Raw genomic sequence first — 25,151 nt, 5'->3', positions numbered from 1 at the left:
TCCAACAGAGGATGGAACCTTTGGGAAGAAAGAGGGTCTCTTCCTCTAGGCAGCCTTTCTGCAGGCAGCATGGACACTGATAGGAAAATGGCACCCTCATGCAAAGTGTCCTGAGCCTATCTTCTTACAGTGAGAGAATTTGGAACCAACTCCCAATAGCTGAGATCATTTGTAAGAATTCCACTTCCTGCCCAGGCCCAGACGCTTACTACTGTGAGTTCCTGTTAGCTATGCATGGAGGATGGAAATACTGACCCTGGAGAATGGAGCTTGAAGAAGCATGTTAATGATAATAAAAGCTATCTTTTTCCCCCTGCTTGTTTTTGGCACTCCTGATGTGCTAGGCATTGTTCTGATATCTATCTATAGCTATTTATCTATCTATCTATCTATCTATCTATCTATCTATCTATCTATCTATCTATGGACACACATACATACATATATACCTCACTCAGCGATAACTGTATTTTAGCAATCACATCAAATCCTATAGTTAAAAATGCTGAATATTATCTGGGTGCTGGTGGCGCACACTTATAATCTTAACTACTTAGGAGGCTGAGATTTGAGGATCTCCATTCGAAGCCAGTCCAGGCAGGAAAATCTGTGACACTCTTATCTCCAATAAATTACTCAGAAAAAGCTGCAAGTGGTGCCATGGCTCAAGTGATAGAGAGCTAGTCTTGGGCAAAAGAAGTTCAGGGACAGTGCCTAGGCCCTGAGTTCAAGGCCCAGGACAGGCAAAAAAACGCTTAATACTTTTATATGTTAACTAAACCCAATAACGATTCAGGGAACACCCTATAGAATTGGGCAGCTTTATCTAGCTTATCTTATTCAGGAAAACAAAGCTCATTAATGAAGTACTAGGAGGTTGAGTTGTTTGTCCAGAGTTTCAATGGATAAGAGATGGATCCAGGATTTAAATACAAGAACGAATAACTCCTCGAATCGTTACCTTTATAATGAACAGCTGCTCATGCACAAAGGTCACGGCTCTTCACCTGGGCCTAGAGAACACATCAGCTCTACAGAGGCAGGTGTAATGGTTTGAGTCCAGAGACAATCGTTTCTGAAGCAGCTGCAAGAGCTGGCTTTGAAAACCTGGATCAGGAGCACTCAGCTTGGACGTTGGTATCTATCTACTATTGCAGGACCATCTCCCGTTCTCTTGTCTATAAGTAGGATTTAAAACCTCCTGGCTAAGTTCATTTTGTTAAATAGCTCCTGCAGGATTTGTTTTCAAGGCCCAAAATGTAGGAATTTCTAGCTCAGCAAATGGATTCAAAGGAAGAGCAAATGTATTCACCTAAGCTTCCTCTGAGACTGAAGAATGCAGTTTCTCATGTTTTGCAGAGAGTAATTCATGTGCTTCTATACACATGCACAGATATACAAGATTTTGCTTATTATATTTTAAAGAAGAGAGGTTACTTCCCAGACATCTGTGTGTAACACCCTACTTGCTATCCCTCTGGAAGGGCAGGTATATGAGGCTTCTGTCTTCCTAACAAAAACACACAAAACAAAGCTGTGTCCTATTTCATGTCACTAAGATGCAGCTTGGGCAGGGCTCCTGACGCAACTCCCAACCAGAAAAAAAAAGTACAGATTGTTTTCAAAGCATCACTGGGAAGCATTGGAAGATTGTCTCACATCCCAGAACAGGGCATTTAGGATTACAGGGAACAGACTTAGCTGTGATGAAGTAGCTACTTCCAGCAAGAGTCAAGCAAGTGAAGTGACTTGTCTAAGGCCAACCTGTGCATGACTGGCATCAAGGATGCTGGTTCAAATCCTACCTCTTTTCTGTAGCAACCTTATGAAGGAAGACTGGTTCTTTAACCTCTCTTCTTTCTATGGATATAAAATGGTACTAGTGATCACTAGCTTACAAGTTGATTGTGAACATTGGCTGTGATCAGGCTCTGGGCACACAACTTTGGACTTAAAATGTGGCCCAGTAAATAACTGTTCATGATAGTGATTACATTCACTAGTTCAGTGTAAGTTTCTTAATAATATATCTTATCAGTAAGGGAGTTGGATTTTTGAGTTCTGGTTAAACTGGTTGATAATTGACTCGACCAACACTTGATGGCTTTAAAAGCTCTATCACGGGAACTGTTTTATTTGATTTTTTTCTTTAATTTAATTGCACAATTACCCTGTAATAAAACAAGACTAGCATCATTAGCTTCTCACAATTCAGTATCTCTCTTAATGCGTTATTGAGTATTTCGTGTGTGTGTGTGTGTGTGTGTGTGTGTGTGTGTGTGTGTGTGTATGTGTGAGTGTGTGTGTGTTGGTTCTCAGGCTTGAACTCACTCTTGGCTGGTATTTTCATTCAAGGTTGGAACTCTGCCACTTGAGCAACAACTACACTTCCAGCCTTTTGATGATTCCAGCCTTTGGAGATAGGGTCTTTTGGATTTGTCTGTCTGGGGTGGCTTTGAACCTTTATCTTTAGATCTGTCCCTGAATAGCTAGGATTAAAGACATGAGTCACCAGTGTTCAGTGCCCTCTCACAATTTAAAAGACTTAAAGAAACAAAATGACTTACCTACTGTATCCTTTATCTAGATATCACAACTAGTGACAGAGTAGACTTTTTGTTTGTTTGTTGTAGGGCTTGAACTCAGAGCTTCTCAAGGCTAGCACTCTACCACTCTGAGCCACCTTGCCACTTCCCGTTTTTGAGCGGTTAATTGGAGATAGGATCTCATGGAGATTTTTCTGCCCTGGCTGGTTTCAAATCATGGTCCTCAGATCTCAGCCTCCTGAATAGCTAGGATTACAGGTGTGAGCTACTGGTGCCTGGCCAGAGCAGATTCTTGAAGTCAGATATTCATTTTTTCTTTTAAAATTTTTATTGTAAAGGTGATATACAGAGGGGTTACAGTTATATGTCAGGTAATGAGTACATTTCTTTTTTAACATTGTCACCTCTCCCCTCATTTTCTTCCACGTTTTTCCCTCACAACACAAGTTGTGTAGTTCATTTTCAACTTAGCATTCTAGTGAGTATCACTGCTGAATTAGCTCACCCTTTGTCCCATGATTTCTGTGCTGATAGTCAGATATTCTGTCTCAAAATGTTGCCCCCCATTTGGTAAACTAAGTGTGTGACTCTTAGGCTCAGGCCTTTTCCCTTTAGCATGCTTGTCTCGCCTTCCTTCTGGTCCTCTTTGAGCCAAAGCAACCATTGCTCTTGGAGACTGCCTCTCACAAGCAGATCCAATGAATAATCATGAAAGCCATCCTCACACTGCCCTTTCTGTGCTGAGGTGGGGTAGATTTATAGAGGCTGACTCTGGCTGGTATTTGGGAATGGATAATTACCTTCACTTACTATATCCGAGGCTGCTTCAGCTAAATATTTAGTGCCCAGGATTCTGCCCTTTCCAGCCAATTCAGAATATGAGCCTGCCACAGGCAACTAAGTGGCACCATTCATTTGGGGTGACCATAAATCAAGGCTTCCACCAGAACTGATGCAAAAACTTAATGGAACATGAAATCAAGTAAATGGAATTGAAGTACAGTAATTAGTTCATATTTTAATCCTCAGGTCTGTTTATTACCTGTCAACTGGCAAGCAATTAAGTCGGCCCCATCAAGATGTTTAGCTTTGTTTCAGCACAAGTTTATTGATACGTCAGAGCAAATGAATTTGGGAGTGTTTTTTTTTTTTTTTTAAACAGCTTTATTTTGAATTGTACAGCAGTATATCTATGAAGTGGCTAGCTGTCTAATGATTTAATTTTGCAATATTATTATCTAAATTACTTACATTTAATATTACTGAGCTGATCTGGAGACTGCAAATTCTCCCATGTGGGTAGGATTTAAGGTATATAGAACTATGCATGCACATATTTAGTTTTTTGCTGTAACAGGATGATTGATTTTTCTTGCTGAGACTAAGAAGATCTTCAAGATCTGATCTTTTGTTTCTACATGGATCGCAATTATGACTTACTCTAGCCTTGGTGGTCTTATTAGGAGAGGTAGAACTTGGTGACTTGTCATTCCATTCTCTTGTGGATGCTCTTTATTGCTTATTTGTAAAGCCATCACTTTTTTTTTTTTGTCAGTTCTGGGGCTTGAACTCAGGGTCTGGGTGCTGTCCCTGAGTTAGGGATCTACCACTTTGAGCCACCACACCACTTTTAGTTTTCTGGTGGTTAATTGGAAATGAGTCTCATGGACTTTCCTGCCCCAGTGGGCTTTGAACCATGATCCTCAGATCTCAGCCTCCTAAGTAGCTAGGATTACAGGCGTGAGGTTGGCTCTGTCAACATCCTTGTCATGGGGCTTTGTTCAGTAACTCTGTAAATCTGATTCTTGGACTAAATCTGCTCTGTTGGGTGATTAAGTTGAAAGGCCTAAAAGGCTTTTGAATCCTGGGATTTGCTTGAACTTTAAATTTCCTTTGAAAAGTTTAAAATTCAGGGAACTTATATTCTGATTGTAATTCTGCCACTAAATCTCAGTGACCTCAGCAGGCAGGTCACTTGCTTGTTTTGGCATTTAATTTTTTCTCCCCCTTTATCTCTACCCCTAGATGTGTTGGAAGAGGCGATTTCGAAGACACCTGTGTGACCCAGCTACCTGTAGCAGAGGTTTCAAGCAGATTTGCTCCTTTTAAGTCTCTTCTATCTCAAAAGTGTGAGATGGGATCTTTCCTGGATCCTCTACAAGTTCCCATGGACTAGTTGACAGTGGGTCAGAGCGGCAGTGGATATACGTCATTCTTATTTAAGACATTCTTTTTCGATCGATTTTCTTCCCATGGCTTTGGGAATGTGTTTCAAGGTCCAGCAAGTTCACTAAAGTGCTGAGAGAAAAACTCACTCCTCTCACCGCGGTGTCCCTGGTTTCTAAATAAAGCAAGACCACAGTTCAATACTTGTCACGTGATGACAGTGATGGTCTCCATGGTGACAGCTAAAGCCTGATTGAATTCCAGTTAATTCCTCTCTTTACAATTAATTTTATGGTGCCATACGGCTCCCCCCCTGCGTTTAGAGGAAACACCAGGAGGTGTAGGTGAGCATCCAGAGGAAGAGAATGGTGGCTATCATAAATATATCCTAGTGGGATCAGGCCAGAGGAAGGATTGTAGATTGGGATGCATGTTAGGATGGTGCTAATGCGATGGAGGGAAGACATCAGCAAGTTGTTTTTAAATGCATTTTTTTTTAGTTTGGTGGTGGTGGTGGTGGTGGTAGTGTGTGTGCTCTGCTATTTCCATGCCAAATTGTCAATTCAAGAAGTTGCCAGCACAAGTGGGCTATAGAAGTAACTGTAAATATGTCCACGAGGAATCCTTCCTACCCCATGATCAGTCATCATTCACTTGTGGGTGTGTTTGTATTGGGCCTGGCTACCATCTGGGCTCCTGACCTTGTTTGCTCTGCTTCTCAGAGACCAGTGTGCTCACTCTGGATGGGTCTGGATCCCACAACAGAGAACTTTGGCTTTCAGCACTGGCAAAGACAAGCTCCCTGGTTTGATACTGGGAGTCATTCCAGGACTGGAAGGAAGAAATCTAAATCAATTACTCTAGTTCTTAATTATTCCTTTGCTCCTCCCAGGTACCCTGAAGAATTCACTTACCTTGAATCTGTGAATAATTTAGCATAAAAAAATTCTGGAACTTCTGCTAATATTGACATTAACTTGATTAGGCTTGTCATTATGACTAGAGCGTTAGTTTGTAATATACTGGGGGATGATTGAAGCACACAGAAAGCTACTGTCTTTTAAGTTACCTTCATTTACTCAGTCTCTTTATTTGGCTAACAGTGTGTCACATGTATGACACTCTGTGACCGCAGGGAATTAATATTCGGATTGGGAAGATAGGATCCTCTGTTGCATTATAGATTCCTATAGGCAGGCACCATGGCTAATCTATCTTGGAATTTCCTCTCTGGGCTAGAGTCTAGATTGACAGGTCTTCATTAATACAGAGTTTATGGAGAGCAGGTAGCCTACTTTAGGCAGAGCTGTGAATCAGAAGATCTGAGTGAAATCCAATCTTGGTCATTTATTGTCTGAATGGTTTGAGACTTCAGTACCCCTCACTCCCCCTCTTCCAGGTGAGAATGAGATAACATTAAGAGCAATCACAGGAAGCTAATATTTGTTGATTAAATGGGGGAGAATTGTTATCACTCTGTTTTAGGTTGTATTGAGAGTCAAGGCCAAAGTCCATACAAAGTCAGTGTACTTTTCTTCAGCAGCCCCCGGCCTTCCTTTTACTTTGGTGCCCCTTATGCATGCACATGTTATTTCTGCTCGTTCTTAAATAAATGCTCATAGCCTTGTCCCATGTCAGAGCTGTTGTGCTGGATACTCTGTCTGTGTGGGATGTCATTCTCATGGACATCACCTGGGAAACACCCATTTTCTCAACAAGACCACACTGGCCTTCTATTTAACTGGTCCCTTGCTGCCTCCTCTCTTTACCATCTGTCTCCTTACTTTGCTCTATTTCTGTCCTCATGTGTTTTATAAATTTCTGTCCTCATTTTTTTAAAATCATTACTTCTCTGCCCTCACTGGGGTACGAATACCTTACAGGTAGGGATTAAAAAAAATTCTGTTTTATTCACTATGGTACATAGTAGATAATAAATTCTGATTGCAGAATGAACTGAATGCAGGCAGATCGAAAAGCAGGTAGACAGACAGTGGCCAAATGTTGGCAGTGTGGTTCTACAGCCACCTATGGGCATGGCTGAGGCAAGCTCTGGGTTGTGCTGCAGAGTAATCAATTACAATCTGGGCCTCATCCCTTCTCCAATGAATCTGAAATTCCTCCAGTTGACACCTAATTGTTCACTCCTTTTTGTATTTGCTATCATGTTTACACTAGGGCTAGGTGATTGCTGTATAAATACCTTGAGGATTTCACAAAGAAATCCCAGTAGATGTTCTTATTGGTAATTATGAACTAAATCACTTCCCCTGTTTTCCAGTTTCTAATAGAATTTGATGCTTTGGATAACTTTTATTGAAACATTTCATATTCCACTTAAGTAGGGCTGTATATTTCCTGTACAGTCAATGAATGTAACACAGCTCAGGAGTTCAGGGGAAGAAAAGACTTTAAGTTTTTTTTCTTCCCCTGGGACATTAATAATGATGGACTCACTGATTGCAAGGCTCATTCTACAAACACCACTTAAGCCTTTACTGTAAGTCCAAGCACTGTGCAGGTTGTATAAAGATGAGTAATTCTTTGCTTAAGAGATTTGTTAAGGTGGGTGGTAGTGGCTCACATCTATACATCTAGGCTACTCAGGGGGCTGAGATCTGGGGATCACAGTTTGAAGCTAGTCCAGGCAGAGAAGTCCATGAGTCTCTTATCTCCAACTATCCAGTAAAAAAGCCAGAAGTGGAACTGTGGCCCAAGTGGTAGGGCACCAACTTTGAGCAAAACATCAAGTAAGAGTGCAAAGCCCTGAATTCAGTCCACTACTGGCGCACATACATAAATGAGGCTTGTCAAAATTATTCATTCTTGCATTGACTAAACTTGCTGAAGGCCTTCATGTATTCGACAATGTACAACATGCTAAGAATACAGCTGTGTTCAAGATGAAATGCCCATTGGCATAGCTGGACAGTTCCAGCAGAAGTCAGTGAAATCAGGCACAAAATCTGCAGTGTAGCTACCATCACAGATTGTGGTCAGCAGAGTTTTTATGTTAAAGACTAAGAAATAGTTGGCTTTTTTTCCCCCCCAGGCCACATATGGTCTATGCTGTTGCCTCTTCCCCTTCCATTTTTTCCTTTTTCTTTCTTCATTATTAATTATTATTTTAACACTATAAAACTGCAAACCATTCTTAGCTCCTAGGCTTGACTTGGTCTGCAATAGATGACTGCACAGGATTCTCCAAAAGATAAGCAGAGGTACAACCTGATTGGCTAGGAACTTCTAAGGGACTGGGGGAAGTGCTAACAGAGAGCAGGGAGATACAGTTGGCACCCAGCAGGGAGGAACATCTTTCTCATGGCACACAGAAGCCCTTCCCAATAGATTACCCCATTCCTATTGTTCTTAACCATCTCATTGCTCCTTCCCTCTCAAACTTCAGTGGCACCATTGAAGCATCTCTACCAGGTGGTCCCAGTTCCACAGCAAAGTGCTAATTAGAGAACTCCAGCAGTTCCCACCCTGCACCCTGGGATGCCAGCTTAGGTCCTCAATTCTCAGTTGGTTCTTCAGCACTTTTCACACCCAAGCAAGTTTCAGGACAATTGGTGTTCATTGCTTATTCCTGAAAATTTGTGTTGCTTTAGTGAAACCAATCTCTCAAGAATGTAAATAATTGGTTCCTTGAAGACAGGCCAGGCCTGTGTTTTCTGTTGTTTCCTCTCAGCTATTGATTCTGAGTCAGTTTTCTCTTTTCAGACTCAAAGCTACCGAGAATAGAGAAGAGTACTATATTTTGTGTATGACTTGAATTTTTCCCTTTTACATTTGATTTACAAATCAAATCTGTATTGCCATAGCAATGGCCCTGGACTTTTCTCTTACTCTGTTGTGTTTTGAGGAGAATCACACGCTTCAGAGTTATAGGTTTAGAAATGCTGTTCCACCCTCAGAGTGAGCAGCAAGCATGTTCTGTCACTCTGCATAGCTGCTCACCTGTTCTCTTTCTCTCTCTCTCTCTCTCTCTCTCTCTCTCTCTCTCTCTCTCTCTTTCTCTCTGTGTTCCCCCACCCCTACCCCAATATTGGAGCTTCAACTCAGGGACTTGTGCTTTTGCTTAGCTTTTATTCACTCAAGTCTGGCACTCTACCACTTGAATCACAGCTCCACTTTTGGCTTTTTGCTCATTAATTGGTAAGAGTCTCATGGACTTCCCTGCCTGGGGTGGCTTTGAACCTCCATCCTCAGATCTCAGCCTCTTGAGTAGCTAGGATTATAGGCATGAGCCACCAGTGGCCAACTTCCTCAGTCTTATTCTTTGTCCATATGATCCAAAGACAGCCATTTCATAATCTTCTTCCAGAATAAACCTCAAATAGATCCACTTTACCTCTCTCTCTCTCTCTTTCTCCATGTATAATCAATGTGAACATATTACTATGTCTCCATGGATTAATATATCTTCACTGATAATCGATATTCATTTCCCTCAAGAGACTTCAGGTTTCTCTAGGCAGAATCTTGGCCCTGGCCTATATCTACCTCACCTCATATTCCTGCACAGAGCAATACAACAGCCATGCAAACAGCAGATGACAGCACAGGGACCAGGCCTCAGATGTTCTGTGAGGTGACTGGCACCATTCTTGGCGTACCCCTTCGCCCCATTGGAGAGAAGCAGAATAAGGTTTTCAAAATGAATTTGATTTTTTTTCTCTCAAACAGGGAAGATTTTTTTCATGCCCAGCCCCATTCCTGCAACCCCCTCCACATGTGTGATTCTTTTCTAATATTATCTTTTGCTTGGCTAATATATTTGTTTCTTTTCATAAGTACCCTACTTTATATTGGATATTAATCTAAGTACCTAGACATGATTAGCATGCTAAGGGTCTCACTTATTAAAAACAGTTAATTTTCCCTTTCTTTAAAAAAAATGAAGACACTTGAATTCCTGAACATATTCATTTATCACCCACCCTCAACAAGGCATCCAGGAGTTCTCCATGTAGGACATGAATAATTTTTATAAAAACGCAGTTGCTGGCTATGTTATACATCCATGCAGCTTTACAAAACAAAGCAAATGATTACCATCCATTATAATAACCTCACTAGACAAGACTGCAATTAATCTACAGCTCTTCAGATAAGGGCTGCTGCACCGTGCCAGGGAAAATGGCTGGCATTAATTGACTTATCATGATCATCCCTGATAGATGGGGCAGATGGCAATGGGATTACTCACTGTCAACAAAATAAACATATTCTCCATCACAAGAAGTATCTACTTGGGGTCTCAAGAGGGTAGCCCTAAACAGAGGCCGAGGGTGGCTTTAAGCCCAACCAAGGCTCAAAGTTAAGTTAAAGGGTGACAGGCCTCTATGGGATCTTCATGGAAGAAATAATAATAAGAAAATCATAGATCCTGTGTAATTTTGCAATTGAAGACACATTTTATTTTTGAGACTTCGGCTTCTGTTTAGTGCTTAATGATTCCAGCAAGGAGAATTCACTATTTTCAGGAGCAAACTCATTTCGTTGACAGACAGCTCTTGTTACAACATGTTTACCTGAACTCTATCTTTCTGTAGCTTCCACCTACTGGCTCTAGATCGTTTCCTTCATGCTACATAGAAGAGATGAAGCTCTAAGTTCTTCCTGTGTACTAGAGCCCTTTAAATATTTCTAAGACCAATTGCCTGTCTAGTGTTTGTGAACCCCCCTACCCCCAAATTCTGATCTCTTGCACTGAGCCAACACCAATTTGTCTATAGACATTTCATACTGAAGGCTGTGGAAAGAAATGTGATACAACTGGTGTGGCCTACTCAGAGCCAGGTGGAACTGGGCTTCTGCTGAGACTGATGCGCAAACCTGCCTTGGAGCAATGGATGTGTGAGTGTGATCCTACTTGGGAAGTTCTTCCTAAATCTCATCTGCTTTATAGTACCCTAGTTTATTTTGTCCAAGATGGAATTTTCAATGGGTTTCCATATATATATGTATTAGATTCTACTATTGAGAAAACTGGGATAATTCCAGTAGAGTGCAATTGGCATATTTGTTGCTAGCCAAATTCTTTATAGGGAAAAATGTACATATCTAGTGCCTACTTTATTGAGATGCTGATTCGGTTGGTTCAGAAAGGACACAGACATCTATATTTCATAATTATCTGAGTATGTTATTTTTGTAGCTCTCTTAAAATACATTCTTTGCTGAATGATTTCTTCATTGAGTATGCTTAACAATGTTCTGTTGAGACTGTTTCATAAATTTAATCACCAGACTTTCTGGCATGTTTTCCTTCCTTCCTTCCTTCCTTCCTTCCTTCCTTCCTTCCTTCCTTCCTTCCTTCCTTCCTTCCTTCCTTCCTTCCTTCCTTCTTTCCTTACTTTCCTTTTCTTTCCCTCCTTCCCTCCCTATCTCCCTCCCTCCTTCCCTCTCTCCCTCCCTCCCTTCTTCCCTCCCTCCCTCCCTCCCTCTCTTCCTCCTTCCCTCCTTCCCTCCCTCCCTCCCTCCCTCCCTCCCTCCCTCCCTCCCTCCCTCCCTCCCTCCCTTCCTTCCTTCCTTCCTTCCTTCCTTCCTTCCTTCCTTCCTTCCTTCTTTCCTTCCTTCCTTCCTTCCTTCCTTCCTTCCTTCCTTCCTTCCTTCCTTCCTTCCTTCCTTCCTTCCTTTCCTTTTTTAAATTTTGGACAAGGTCTTGCTGTGTAGCCTCACCTTGCCATGAACTCCTGAGTGATAGGGATTACAGGTGCATACCACTACTCCTGGCTTTCTAGGAGCTTTGAAATGCAGACTGTTTAGAGAACCTAACAACCACAGTCTGGGATAACTCTACAAAAATTAATAGGCTGTGTGGTCTAATTATTATGAATTTTGGAAGCACTCATTTACCCCCCCCCCCCACAACTATAACTTGCCCATGTAAAAACTCCAAACCATTCTTATTCTACATTGAAGAAATAGGTAACACCATGTAGAAATGTTAGCTCAGTAACTAGCATTTTTGCTTTTTTATTTAAATCACAGAAATATTTCTACTGTGGGACATATGTGATAGGCACTGGAATGAGTTCGGTGAGGGAGGAAAGAAAACCAATGAAATAATAGCAAACAAACAAATGGGCAAGCACTCTAACAAATACATCAGTATAACCTGCATGATTAAAAGAAAGAGTCATCTCACTTGAACTATTCCCTAATTCACAATGGCAATCCCTTAGTTCTTCTGACATGGCGTTCTTACTTTTCTCATGTTCCTTGCACCAGTTCAAGACTGGCAACTCCAGGGAACTATCCATTGCTTGCTTGCCCTTAGCAGACATCCTCAATCAATCCAAGCAAGACACAGACTTCTATCCACCCTCCCTGTCTAGGCTGTCATTACTAATAGATCATAGATAGTATATGATGAAAGCTACACATAGTATTTTCAACAGATAGTGCCCGGACATGCCTTGAGCCTTTTCTCAGCCTACCCCCATATCTTGTTTTATCCTTTTAATCTGCCAACTGAGTACTTCCAGTGTTCCTTACAATCAGAATACCACTTAAATTTTTAAAATGAGCTTGAGAGGTGTCTAAATGGTATCTCGGAAGCCTCAAGTATCATCTGAAGATAACACAGTGAGTATCAAAGCAGGCACTGCAATTTTAAGTCCTTAGACTCTAAAGCTCATGCTCTTTAAATTGTTTTCCTTGCTTCTGTTCACAGCTGAGTTCAAAGGGCATCTCCTGTGTGAGGCTTCTCTCTGACCCCTTCAAGTAAAATTTGTCACTTCTTCCTTTGAGGCTGCCAGGGCCTTTGTACATTTCTATTACACTGTGACATTAGACTTTAATGATTTGAATATAGCACTCTTTGAGCTCCTCTGGGGCAGGTACTCTTTTCTTCTTTTTCTTAAAAAAAAATTCTTGATAGCTACGTCTCCAGGTAGGCTTTCAGTTGATGTATTTTGAACACATATTAAAATCTGGCGAATGGACTCATTCAGGTTGTGGATTTATTTCTTGTTGTATGTGGCCTTAGCACATTAAAAATAATGCCAGGTTTAAAAATGACATTGATTAAAAAAAAGATGATCCTATAATATGAATATTTCTATAATTTCAAAGCTTTCTGATATAAGTTACTGAGGACTCTTAATCTAGTTACAAGGTTTCTTAATTTTTTTGTGTGTGCCAGTCCTGGGCTTGAACTCAGGGCCTGTATGCTGTCCTTGAGCTCCTTTTTGCTCAAGGCTAGCACTCTATTACTTGAGTCACAGTTCCACTCTGGCTTTTTTTTTTGTTTTGATAGTTTATTGGAGATAAGTATCTAAAGAACTTTCTTGCCCGGATTGGCTTTGAACCATGATCCTCAGATCTCAACTTCCTGAGTATCTAGGATTACCAGTCTGAGTCACTGGTGCTAGGCTAGTTACAGGATATGCAGCATATTCAGACCCCTGATCTTCATAGCTCCCCTCAAGTGTAATGGAATCAAACAGGTCACATTAACTTACAACCTGCTTGTCAAGTGTCACAAGCAACCTTATCATATCACCTCTTATCCTATAATTCAAACAGTGTTTGGGCTTATAACTGTAGCCTGAAGTTTTTCTGGTCTGATGGTTGTGTTAATGGTGGCATACAATGACCTTTCCCATTTCACACAATTTCAGGCAAACTATTCAGCTGACTAACATTTATCATGATGCATTATAGTTTTGAGCAAATAAGACTTATCCTAGTAGAAAGGAAAGTTACAGAATTCATGTTGTAATCCACTGGCGAAGAGATGCACAGAAGGTAAGAATTTGGGGTTGAAAGAACGTTCCAGATATTTATCAGGGCATGAGACCTGAGAGACTCATACCAATGCTCAGAAGGAAACATCCAGTTCAACTGTATCCTTCCCTGGAAAATACTGGAAGCTCTTTTATAGACTTCCATGTCAATGTGTGAAAGACATATGGAGAAAGGAGGCATGGACCTTCTCATATCATAGACTTAAGAGAGATGTTCCCTACTGTTATTCCACCTTGGATAAAAAATAGGTACCACATCTTTGAAGTTAGCACTTAACAGGAATACAGAATTTAACATTTAGTTAGCATGTAACAGGAACAGAGCCACATACCTCCCCAGAGAAAGCCTGTCCATTGAGGAGGTGCTCCGATCCTTGGCTGTCCTCACTCCCAAAGTGGAGCCGGATCTCCTCCAACCGGTGGCTGTATGTCATAGGCCCTCCTGATATGTTGACCAAGTGCTCCTTGTCCAGGCGGAGGGAGACATGCCTTCCAGTGTTGTACATCGTCCCACTTACCTGTAAGACAATGGGAAACAGATAAGCCAGGCTTTCCTTCTGCTTCTGCCCAAACCCAGCATGGCATGTAGATCAACACTTTTATTTATTTATTTTTTTATTCTTCCAATGAGAAGACATAGACTAAATCAATGAGAGGACCTTCCCTACCATGGGTCCTACCACTTGGTCTCTACAGTACTTTCTGCAAGACATAAACCACTTTATAATTTCAGAATTTGACGTAGGAAATCAAAGGAGACATTTCACTGATGGTGACTTATATTTTGTGTATTGCACCTTATGAAAAGTGAATCTGTCCTGCTCACCGTAAGTATTTGGAAGTTAGAGATGTTGTAAAAAAGAAAAAAAGAAGAAACAGGCAAGAGCAATAAGCAGAGTAGAGATCCTAAGAGGGCTAAATGACAGACAAGAAAGTCACAACAGATTGTTAAAAGCAAACCCTAATGTGAAATTAAACGTCTCTTCCTAAAGTTTCCAGCATTGAGCCCTGGATAACTGATAACTCTTCACAGTTTACAGCCTCAGTGCTAAAGAGATTCATAGGAGAGTTCCATTTCTTCCAGGTGCTGGTGGCTCACACCTATAATCCTAGTAATTTTGGAGGCTGAGCGCAGGAGGATCTCAGTTCAAGACCAGGCTGGGGAGAAAAGTCAGGGAGACCCTGTCTCAAAAGTAACCAGCAAACAACAGAACTAGAGTTGTGGCTTGAATGGTAGAATGCCATTTGAACAAGAAAGGCAAGCCAGTATTAGGCTCTGAGTTCAACACTCTCCCTTCCCTGCCGCCAGTAATCCAATTTCCAATTTCCAAGATTTCCAGACTTAGTCATCATATTCAATTCCATGTTCTTTGATTCGGGTTTTTCTTACCACTTACTTTGGCAAATAACCTCGCTAGGTCTGGGAGCATGCTTTGAGAGGATTTTTACAATTTCTTGATTATTACTGGAAAATTGAAAAACCATGCCATTAAGCCCGAGTTGGCCTGCTATAAGGATGAGTGGGAAGTGGCATGCTAGGAGAGTTCATCCACAACTGGACATTCCTGTCTTATTCCCTCAGCTTACTGGCCTTGACTGGAAGAACTACCTGCTGATCCATAATTAATTGCCAAATTCCTCAAATTTGGGACGTTTTGTCAACTGATCCTCCCTCTCTTTCTCCTTCACTCCCTCTTTCCCCTTCCTTCCTTCCTTCCTTCCTTCCTTCCTTCCTTCCTTCCTTCCTTCCTTCCTTCCTTCCTTCCTTCCTTCCTTCCTTCCTTCCCTCCTTCCTTCCATTGCTCAGAAAACATTCAATGTACTAGGATCTGTGCTAGGGTTTATAGCATGAGCAGATCCTTTCTCTCATAGAGTTCACTGTCTTTAATGCAGAGATCTGAATGGGGGCAGGAAGTTGTGGGCACCCATTACCCCCACCATTTGTGTATGGTAACAAATGTGACATCTCTTTTTCCTTGCCCTTTCCCTAGACACTGAAATAACATTAATTTGTATTAATAAAAAAAGATATGTAGCCAGGGTATGGTTTGTTGCACTTTAATTTAAAAATAAAAACTTGACAATGTTATGTATGATATCTAAATCAAACGGTACATCTGCACTACCATAATTAACATTGCAACAGTGTCATTGTATCTGGAATGCTAATTACTGTGCTTTCAGAGAACTACTTGGGTGCACAGAGTGTTGGAAAAAGCTCTATTATGAAGACCAGGAAACAGAGCCGAGTAGAGAAGTGAATAAGATGCTGGGGGTCTTCAGGTTTGTCTCTGGCTCCCCACTGTTCTTTTGATTTTTGTCTTAATTGTTTGCAACTTGAGCAGAGAGAGGTGTGTGTGTGTGTGTGTGTGTGTGTGTGTGTGTGTGTGTGTGTGTGTTACCCATTTTACAAGTGAGGGAGAAAAAGTAAGGTTGGTGAAATTTAGTCACTCATCCAGAATTATGCAGCCCACAGGAGGCAAACCCAAGATGGGTGAACCAAGGCAAATATCTTAGCTCTCTTCAGAGGCAAACTATGTTGGGGCCTTCCTTTCTTTGGCTGTCTGTCAGTGTAGGTTTTAGGCAGCTCTGGAGGTGGCAGAATTGTTTTCAGAAACATGGAGGAGGCTCCATGGTTTCCCTCATTTGTAATAATGAGTATGTGCCTAGGATAGTCTTAGTAGAGGATCATAGTAGCCCAATAGCTATGTACCTATGGCCATATAAAATGATGCTAATAATATAAACTCCAAAATATGGAAACAAGGCATTTTTTAAGAGTGCTGTTTGCAATTATTTCTTTTTTCTTTTGTGTTTTTTTCTCTGGTTTATTCCCTGTGGTCACTGTCTTTGATTTCAGTGCCCTTTGTCTTGTGTAATAAATTTATCTGATCTGGAGAAGGGAACAGGAACTACAGATATAGTGGGACAGAGGGTGAACCAATGCAACAGCAATATTTCATAGACACTATGTTGGAAATGAACTTTACAACTTGGAGGGTGGGAGGGGAGCCCTGGGGGGAGCACAAGGAAAGTGGGAGAAAATGAGAGAGAGGGTAGTACTGTTTGAAAAGAAATGTATTTTTTACCTTACTTATGTAACTGTAGCCCCTCTGTATATCAACTTTATAATAATAATTTAAAAAAGAAACATGAAGGAGTCCTACTGGATGCTAGACTATTGTTGAAGTTCATCCTAGGAAGAGACCTGGAGAAACCTGATGGTCACAGAACACCTTGCTTCCTTTCCCTGGAGACATCCAAATTGGTTCAAGATTGGATGGAGCTCCACATATTGATGGAGACAAGCAGACTGTCGAAGCTCCACATATTCTTGTCAGGACTGCATGCCTGTCAATATCATCAGTACAGGAAGTCATGTAAAAGCAATATGTTCTCATACCAAGCAACAACAAATTGCACCAAGGATAATCATTTTTTAAAATTAGACAATTCTCATATAGCAAATGCATGTCTTATATTTATATCTTCTAGGCTGCTTCTTAATGGGACCACTTTTTTTTTTATTCTGGGGATGCTACTGAATGAGAGAAAAACAAAGCTGTCAGTGCATCTTCAAGGTAAGGGGGGATTTTCATTCACTGAAGAAAAAGCAGGATGATCCTATTTGTAGCAGATAACATTTTGAACCTGAACTTCTTCTGTTAGCCCTCATGATTTCGCTTTCACCAAACTTCAGCACTGACTCTGGTATGGTCCCTGTGGCGTGAACATTGCCACTTGCATCTCCTTTGATGGGAAGACAGGAGAACAAATCCACATGTAGAATGGCAGGGCTGGCCTCTCCTACTTGGCTGTTACCTTGCTTTCTTGCTCCAAGGCAAACAGTTCTGGCAGAGGCAAGACTTGACCCTGGGTGTCTCTAGGATATGTGATTGTGTTGCATATTCACAACATTAGCTGATCCTCTAAGGCAATGGTGTAATGTTTTTTTCAAGAAGGCAGGCTGATAGTTCAGGAAGCCCATACTGGCTTGCACTTCAGGATGTTTGAGATTAAGCTAGTCAGAGTTCTCCAGAGAAACTGAAACAATGGAATGTATACGGGTTTGTATGTTTACACACATAAAATCGAGATTTTGTTTTTGTTTTTTGTTTTTGGTCATGGGGCTTGAACTTAGGACCAGGGCCCTGTTCTTGAGCTTTTTCACTCAAGGCTAGCACTCTACCACTTTGAACCACTGCTCCACCTCTGGTTTTCTGGTAGTTAATTGGAGAGGGGAGTCCTATGGACTCTCATGCTCAGGCTGTTTCAAACCACAATTCTCAGATCTCAGCCTCTTGAGTAGCTAGTATTATAGGCACAAGCTACCAGCACCTGGCAAGAGATTCATTTTGAAGGATTGGCTTACATAGCAACGGATGCCGTGTAAAACCTGTAGAGCAGGCCATGAAGTTGGGGACTCTAGCGGGGGTGAGGCTGTGGCTCAGTTCATATCTGCAGGACTGAGACCCAGGACAGAGCCCAAGGCAAACTTCCTTCCACTTCAGGGGAGTGCCATGCCATGTTTGGTTTTTTTCTTTTCCCTATAGTTCTTCGACTGATTGGCTGATGCCTATTCATGGTACTCTGGGAAAATCTGTGTTGTGCAAATTCTTCTGACTTATATGTTTACCTCGTGCAAAAATATACCTATAGGATTTTTCAGAATAACATTTGACCAAATATCTGGTCACCATAGCTTGGCCACATTACCATACAAAGTTAACCTTTACACTTGTCTTTAAATGCTATTTACGATCTTCATTTCATCTGCCTAAACTAGCTCTTAATCAAGTAATTATGCATAACTTGGTGATGAATGTAATAAGGAATATATGTGTATATATTACATGCATCTATTATAGGTACACATGTGTATACACTATATGCATATACATTTTATATCTATGGATATGCTCACACATGTATAATCTCTAGTGTGTGTTTCCTACATTTAGAAATTAGAAAGTAGTCATGCCTAACACTGTTCCCCACATGTCAGCCACTTGAAAGGACAGCCAGTTTCAAAAACAATATAGCTTTCCCATCCACTCATCACCATAAGGAGAAGGCCTTCGTCAGTAGATTGTCTTTCAGTGAGCCTAGGAAAGCCCATGACACCACTAACACACTGGGTGTAGTATGTACACAACAGCCACAGCTACACCATGACGGTGGTGCCTTCCAGACTGTGCATCTGTTACATTTACAAACATCAGTCTCCCAATCCTTATGCATTCATGCGAGGAAGGCTGCTGTCTTCATTCTCAGGTGGGGACATGAAGGCTCCAGTGGGTTACCTGTTTTCATTGAAAGGTTCATGATCAGAAATCGTCAGAGCCACCATTCTTGTCTAGGACTATTTGGTTCCAAACTCTACAGCTCTTGAAAGAGCACAAGTCAAAGTCTGGCACCAAGAGTGTTGGGGGAGACCATATAGTTTATGTAGTTAAGTTAGGGATCATCTCAAAATCTGATGTCCACATGGATATAACAGATTGGGTTTAAATTTATCCAGGCATGGAATGAACACTCATTGGGGCTTCTAGACTCAGATCAGCCTGTACAATTGAATTGCAGTTCCCACGTGCTGGGAATTGAGAGATGGGTCCTATCTGCCAAGTGTGGGCTAAGCAACCAAATGGCTGAGCTCATAATTAGGAGGCCATCAATGCCAAGGAGGGTTAGTGAAGAAGGTCTGACAGTGATGCTATAAATTAGGTGTCCTTTCCTCGCAACTTGGTTTTCCTATTATACGTCTTTGACTGCTCTGCTGAGGTGTGTAATAGTTCTTCTTTGCAATGTGATTAGTGAGTCTCTGAGATTTAAAAGGACACTGCTCAGCCGTGTTTCTTACAGAGTAGCTCGGATGCCAAAGGGCTGATCTGTAAAAGCTGAATACAAAAGCTGGTGGACTGGCTGTTCATATGCATGTTCTGGAAGCATCACTGCAAGGAGAAATTATGTGGCCAAAACAACTGGAGTTAAATGACTGAATCCTTTACGGTGTGGCTTATCAATACATTGGTAAAATTAGGCCCCGGTGGGTTCAGGAGCAAAGAGGACTTGAGAAAGAATCAGTGCTTTAGCTGCCAGGTGGCAGTGGGCTTCTAGTCATAATCCTAGCCACTCAGGAGGCTGAGATCTGAGGATCATGGTTCAAAGCCAGTCCAGACTGGGAAATCCATGAGCCTCTGATCTTCAGTTAACCATCAAAAAGCCAGAAGTAGAACTCTGGCTCAAGTGGCAGAGGGTTAGCCTTGAGCAAAACAAAACAAAACAAAACAAAACTCAGGGACAGCACCCAGGCCCAGGCCCAGCACAAAAAATAAAATAAAATAAATAAAAAAGGAAGAATAAAGACCCATTTCTTACTCAATAAATCTGGGAAATCAGATCTGGAGAGCATGAGAAAGTTGTCCAAGTTGGTGAAGAGTGACAGAACCTAAACTACAAATCACCCTACTGACTTTTTCCTTTGAGCTGGGAGCACAGCTTGCCTTTATATAGATGTATATCTATATGTATACACAGCTATATTTATATAGATATTAAATAGATCTCTTTATAGATATCTATCTATATATCTCTCAATCTATCTACCTATATAGTTGATAAATCTATATATTATCTATCTATCATCTATCTATCTAAAAGAGAGAGATGGACATATCCTTTTGTATTTTGTGTTCATAAGCATACTGACTCTGAGTGTGAAAGACTGGACCACTAAGTGTGTATATATAAGAAAATCATAACCCATAGAAAAATAGGAAAAAACAAACCCAAAAGCAATCAGCCTGACATGGCAAGCACCATTTCCACAATACTATACATATGGGTACCAAGCCCTTTTCAGTGTTTGATCCAATGATTCTTTTTATGTAAGCTTCACTGTAATGGTAAAAGCTGGAAGGGGTTAGATTTTGAGAGGAGAGAAAGGAAACAGAGGGTATGGAACGTTAGGAATGAGTATTTTTGCACTGTACCTTTGGAAGTAAGCAGAAGAAAAACGTTTGGAGCCTGTGCGTCAAGAAGAGAGTGGCTGATATGTGGGTAAGAAAATGGAGTAGTCTGCTTTGAGCTGCCACTGATGTGTAGACGTGGCTAGAAAAGTTGAAGAACTTTCAAGATTTCACCCACTACTTTTAGTAATGCTGAATTTAATCTTTCTCCTTTCCTGTCTGAGGTAGCCTGCTTTCTAGCTCTGTGAAAAGTTTAGGATTTTAAAAATGAATCCTGACTTAAAAAAATACTTGGGGACATGATAAATTATATAGCCACACAGTGAGATCAAAGGAGATATTCATAGGAGTGGATCACAAAAGCTTAATAGCTATGTGCGTAGGATCATATAAAATAATATTCTATGAAATGAACTGCAAGAAACGAAAACAAGTTTATTTTGTTATTGTTGCTGATGTTTTTGTTGTCTTTCCTTATGTCTTCTTCATTTGTATTTGGAAGGGTAAGGGTGGCACAGAAAAAGTAGGACAAGGGATGAACAAATATGTCGGTGGTACTCACTGGGCACTGTAGAAAATGAACTATACAACTTGTGAGTGAAACAGGGGGGAAAGACTGGGAGAGCATGAGGGAAGGGATGACATAGTTCAAGAAGACACGTACTCATTACCTGACTTATATATCTGTAAGCCCTCTGTACATCGCCTCTACAATAACAACAAAATATATTTACAAAGTCAGTCCTGAAAAACTAGATGAAATGATCACATATGCAGACCAATATTACATGAATCCTATTATTATTAAAAATGACATCTGTTTATGGTAATCCTGAAGCTTCAAATAATGAATATTTTCTTTGCAAACTCTGCAGGGATGCTAGGTTAGCACCACGGAAGTAGCCTCTTTTGAACTTGATGGCTGCTGGTGTTAATGACAAAGAAATGAAGAACAGGTGTGAAAGACTGCCTGGTCCTCTAAGGTACAGAAGCAGTGAAGACAATTCTCCCTCTTTCTGTCCCTCTCCAGGGTACCATGACTGGGACTCAGCTTTAGGCTGAGCAGGTTCTTGTCACTTTCTGGGGATAGAGGCCCTTTATTTTCCTCTCAGGTCTTCCAGTGTCTGAGCAAGGGATGGGGGGTGGGGGGGGGGAAGGTGGGGTATGTCTGAAAGAGTGCTGTCTAAAATGAGTTTTTCCATCAGAGTTCTGACAAATGAGATAATGAATATGAGTCCTATGTACTATTTTCCTGTGGAGCCACTGCTGCCAACCAATGATGTTATTAATTTCTATAATAATGTAAAATTTAAATTTAGAAGCTTTGTCATTAGTAGCCTATATAGATGCTTTATGAACATTTAAAATTCCTACACCAGGCAGGTACTGGTGGCTTATGCCTATAATCCAAGCTACTCGGGAGGTTGCGATCTGAAGATCACAGTTCGAAGTTATCCTGGGGTGGAGGGATGGGAGGAAAGTCCATGAGACTCTTATCTCTAATTAACCAGCAGAAAAATTGAGTAGAGCTGTAGTTGAAGTTGTAGAGCCACCAGCCTTGTGCAAAAAAGCTATAAAACAGAGCCTAGGCCCTAAGTTCAAGTCCCAGTACTGGCACAAAATAAACAAATAAAATTCCTACATGAAACCTGCAAAGGTGAATATGATCTTAGTTTCCAAGTGAGATAAGGGTTATGTGACTTGCCTAAGGTACCATAACTAGTGGGCTAATGAGCCAGAGTTGGAACACAGACTGATTTGAATGTAGGCTGATTTTTGTTTTATTGTGCCTCTCCTAACTCTATGTTTTGTGTGACTATTTATTTATTAGCTGTGGTTTCAGGTTTAGTTCTCTGATTCCCTGGACTAGCACTGCCATAAGCCTTAGCCATTTAGCATGAATTCTTGTCAGGCTCCTCACTGTTCATTGTTTGGATCCAATTTCTGATATTCTAATGAGGCATTAGAGTCCTGCGCAAATAGAGTAACTAGAACTATGGTGCCATTTGACTGGGAGCGGATTGTATCCAATGGGAAAATTTGTTTCTCTCCATATTTCCTGGTCTGGAAGCATACCTTAGTCACATACAGTAGCCCAAGTTTGCATTGAGTATAGTGTGTTTGGGTATATCAAAATATATTTTATCATACTGCTCCATGTATGTCTATTATATAAAATATAACTATAATTATTATATTAATTTTTTGAAAGGATAATATAGACATGATTAGATTTGCCCTTATTTTTGTTAAATAAGAACACACAGGATTCTTTTGTTTGAAGCCTCATCTGAGTTCCTGGCCCCCGCCCTGCACCTAGTCAGAGTCAGCAGCTCTGAGGTGGGACTTGGGAATCTGCTAGATTTCTTTCTTGAGCCCCTCTTGAAGCTCACTTGAATGGAGGCAGACAGATGCTTAATGCTTGGGGTTGGGGGACACAGCAGTGTAATTTTCTTGATCTTTCCTCCATACCTTCAGGGATGGCTTTGATGATTAGAAAGATAGGACACTAAACCTCTTTCTATACATGTGCAGGGAACTATACAGTGACTTAATCTTCAAGCTACTGGTTTTTCCCTAAATGGTGCAAATTCAAGGTTGGGCCACTTTAATTAACATACTTAAATTTGCCATAGAAAGGGTTATTTCTTGTTGAATGTTGTTTAATTCAGTTCTTGATTCCCTGGGCTTTAAAGGCAAATAAACTCCTGATCTCAGGTTATTTCATCCTCAAAGAGGCAAATGCCTTCTGGGGGGCATGCAGGTGCAGCCATGTATGTACCTTGCTTTCTTCGCATTCCTCCACGTGGGCCTCCCTGCTCTCATTGGCCAGATGTTAGAATCCTAAAGCTAGGGTTTTTTTTTTTTTTTTGGTCAAAAAAAAGTAGTAACTAGATGGCAAGTTCCCATTGCTACCTAATTCCACCATTTTGTGCTGCAGGGTAATTATTTAACAGGGATCTCCCATGGTGGGGTAGTTTGGCTATGGAGCTATCCTCCAAAAGGCTTAGGTATTGGAAGTCTTCATTTCCAGCTAGTGGAGCCAATCATTGAGAAGAGAAGGGATCCTAAGCTGTGACCTAATCCCTTACGGGGCTCATGAGGGGATAGCATTATCAGAAGGGACCATCTAATTGGAAGAAGTACACCATGAGGTCAGGGGTGGGGATATTCCCTGACCCTGACAAACCTCTGAAACCAAGAGACAAAATAAAATTTCCCTCTTTTCAATGGTTTCAGGAACTTGTCATCCTGACAGATATCTCACTAACACACATGGAATCACTGTGCTTGCAGACCCTGGCTTACTATGAATGGCCAGGTGCTAAGCCATAATTAAATGCTCACACTGATAGTAGTAACATAAATAAATATGACAGGCCAGGTGTATGACAAGGAGTGGAAGAGACTGGGTTGGGAGGTAGGTATTTGGGAACCTCTACCTACTATCTTAGAAGATTCTATAGTATGGAATAGGTAGAGAGGGCCTTAAAGGAGTTCCAAAATAGGAAGGGCAGGGGTATTAAGGTATACTTTTCATTGTGTACCCTTTTGTATTGTGCCCTTCCTGGGGATTAAATTCAAGGCCTTAGCACTGTCCCTGTTCACACAAGACACACTCTACCACTTGAGCCATAGCTCCACTTATGGCTTTTTGGTGGTTACTTCAAGATAAATGTCTCATGGACTTTTCTGCCTGGGCTGGCTTTGAATCATGGTCCTCACAACTCAGCCTTTTGAGTAGCTAGGATTACAGGTGTGAGCCACCGGCACCTGGTCAGATGACTGTGTTTGACAGTCTCATGAGGTTAGTGACTACTATACTGGATGTGGTAGTGTGGTCTGCCTTCTTTTCCAATCTGTTCTCCCACATGCAAACAGAGCTATGAAGTGGAGTGGGCCAACCAAGTGGTGATTGAGGACAGCAGGCTCTGAGGAGTGTTCAACAGGCCAGGAATACATTGGGAAGATGGAGTCACATTGATTGTCCACCCAAATGGATAGGCAGCTTTCTATCTGTCACGTTTTCTTCTGGTATGTGTAGGAGTCATATTGTAACTCAGGAGACCAAATATACCGTGGGCAGCCAAATGATGCTTACCTTGGTTGGTAGATTTATTCTACTGATATTGAAACTGGTAATGTGTGGCGTGCTGCTATTTGCTAGGAATATATAATGTGTCCCATTGTCTAAATTATGAGCCTCTTCAGATTCCCCCTAAGAAGTGAGATGAATCTGAGAGTCATTAAATTAATGAAAAGATCAATGTCATGAAGTAGGAAACCATTTATTCTGTCTTCGGTGATCATTGGAGAAATTTTAGATATCTCGCATCTTCTACTTCTTTCTCCCCCTGCACCTCAAGATCATATGACCTTGTTTCTGTCTTGAAGGTCAGGCATTTATTGTATGTCCACCAAAGCTATTTATCTTGTCAGTTAACGATTGTACATCATCTGATATTCCTCACTGCTGTATGATTTTCACATCCTTTGCATTTCTCAGAGGCGATGCAGGTGTAAATGAACCTGTTCTTTGTGCTGGAATCAAGGTCCAAGGTCTTCAGCTGAGGAATAAATGTCAGCAGCAGCCCCAGATCCAAACAGGATTCCCTCCACCCCTGATGCCCTGGTGATTGGATTCATACTACTGCTGCCATCTTCTGCCCTAGCTCTTCACCAGCGAGACATGCCTATACGCTTTCTAGGAA

At 41.2% G+C, this 25,151-nt stretch overlaps 1 protein-coding gene across 1 annotated transcript in view; it reads right to left on the bottom strand.

The window, feature by feature from the left end:
* Nucleotides 1-25,151, bottom strand: part of Ca10 (carbonic anhydrase 10) — a 443,665-nt gene that overhangs the window by 81,104 nt on the left and 337,410 nt on the right. Inside the window, exon 4 of the mRNA XM_048366537.1 lies at nucleotides 13,804-13,989. Coding sequence (XP_048222494.1) covers nucleotides 13,804-13,989 — 186 coding nt within the window. The remainder of the gene's footprint in view (nucleotides 1-13,803; nucleotides 13,990-25,151) is intronic.

The sequence above is a fragment of the Perognathus longimembris genome, chromosome 17 (genome assembly GCF_023159225.1).
Source record: "Perognathus longimembris pacificus isolate PPM17 chromosome 17, ASM2315922v1, whole genome shotgun sequence".
NCBI classification, from domain to species: domain Eukaryota; kingdom Metazoa; phylum Chordata; class Mammalia; order Rodentia; family Heteromyidae; genus Perognathus; species Perognathus longimembris.
The sequence above is the reverse complement of the archived record's forward strand: the minus strand, read 5'-3'. Positions and strand labels throughout refer to the sequence as shown.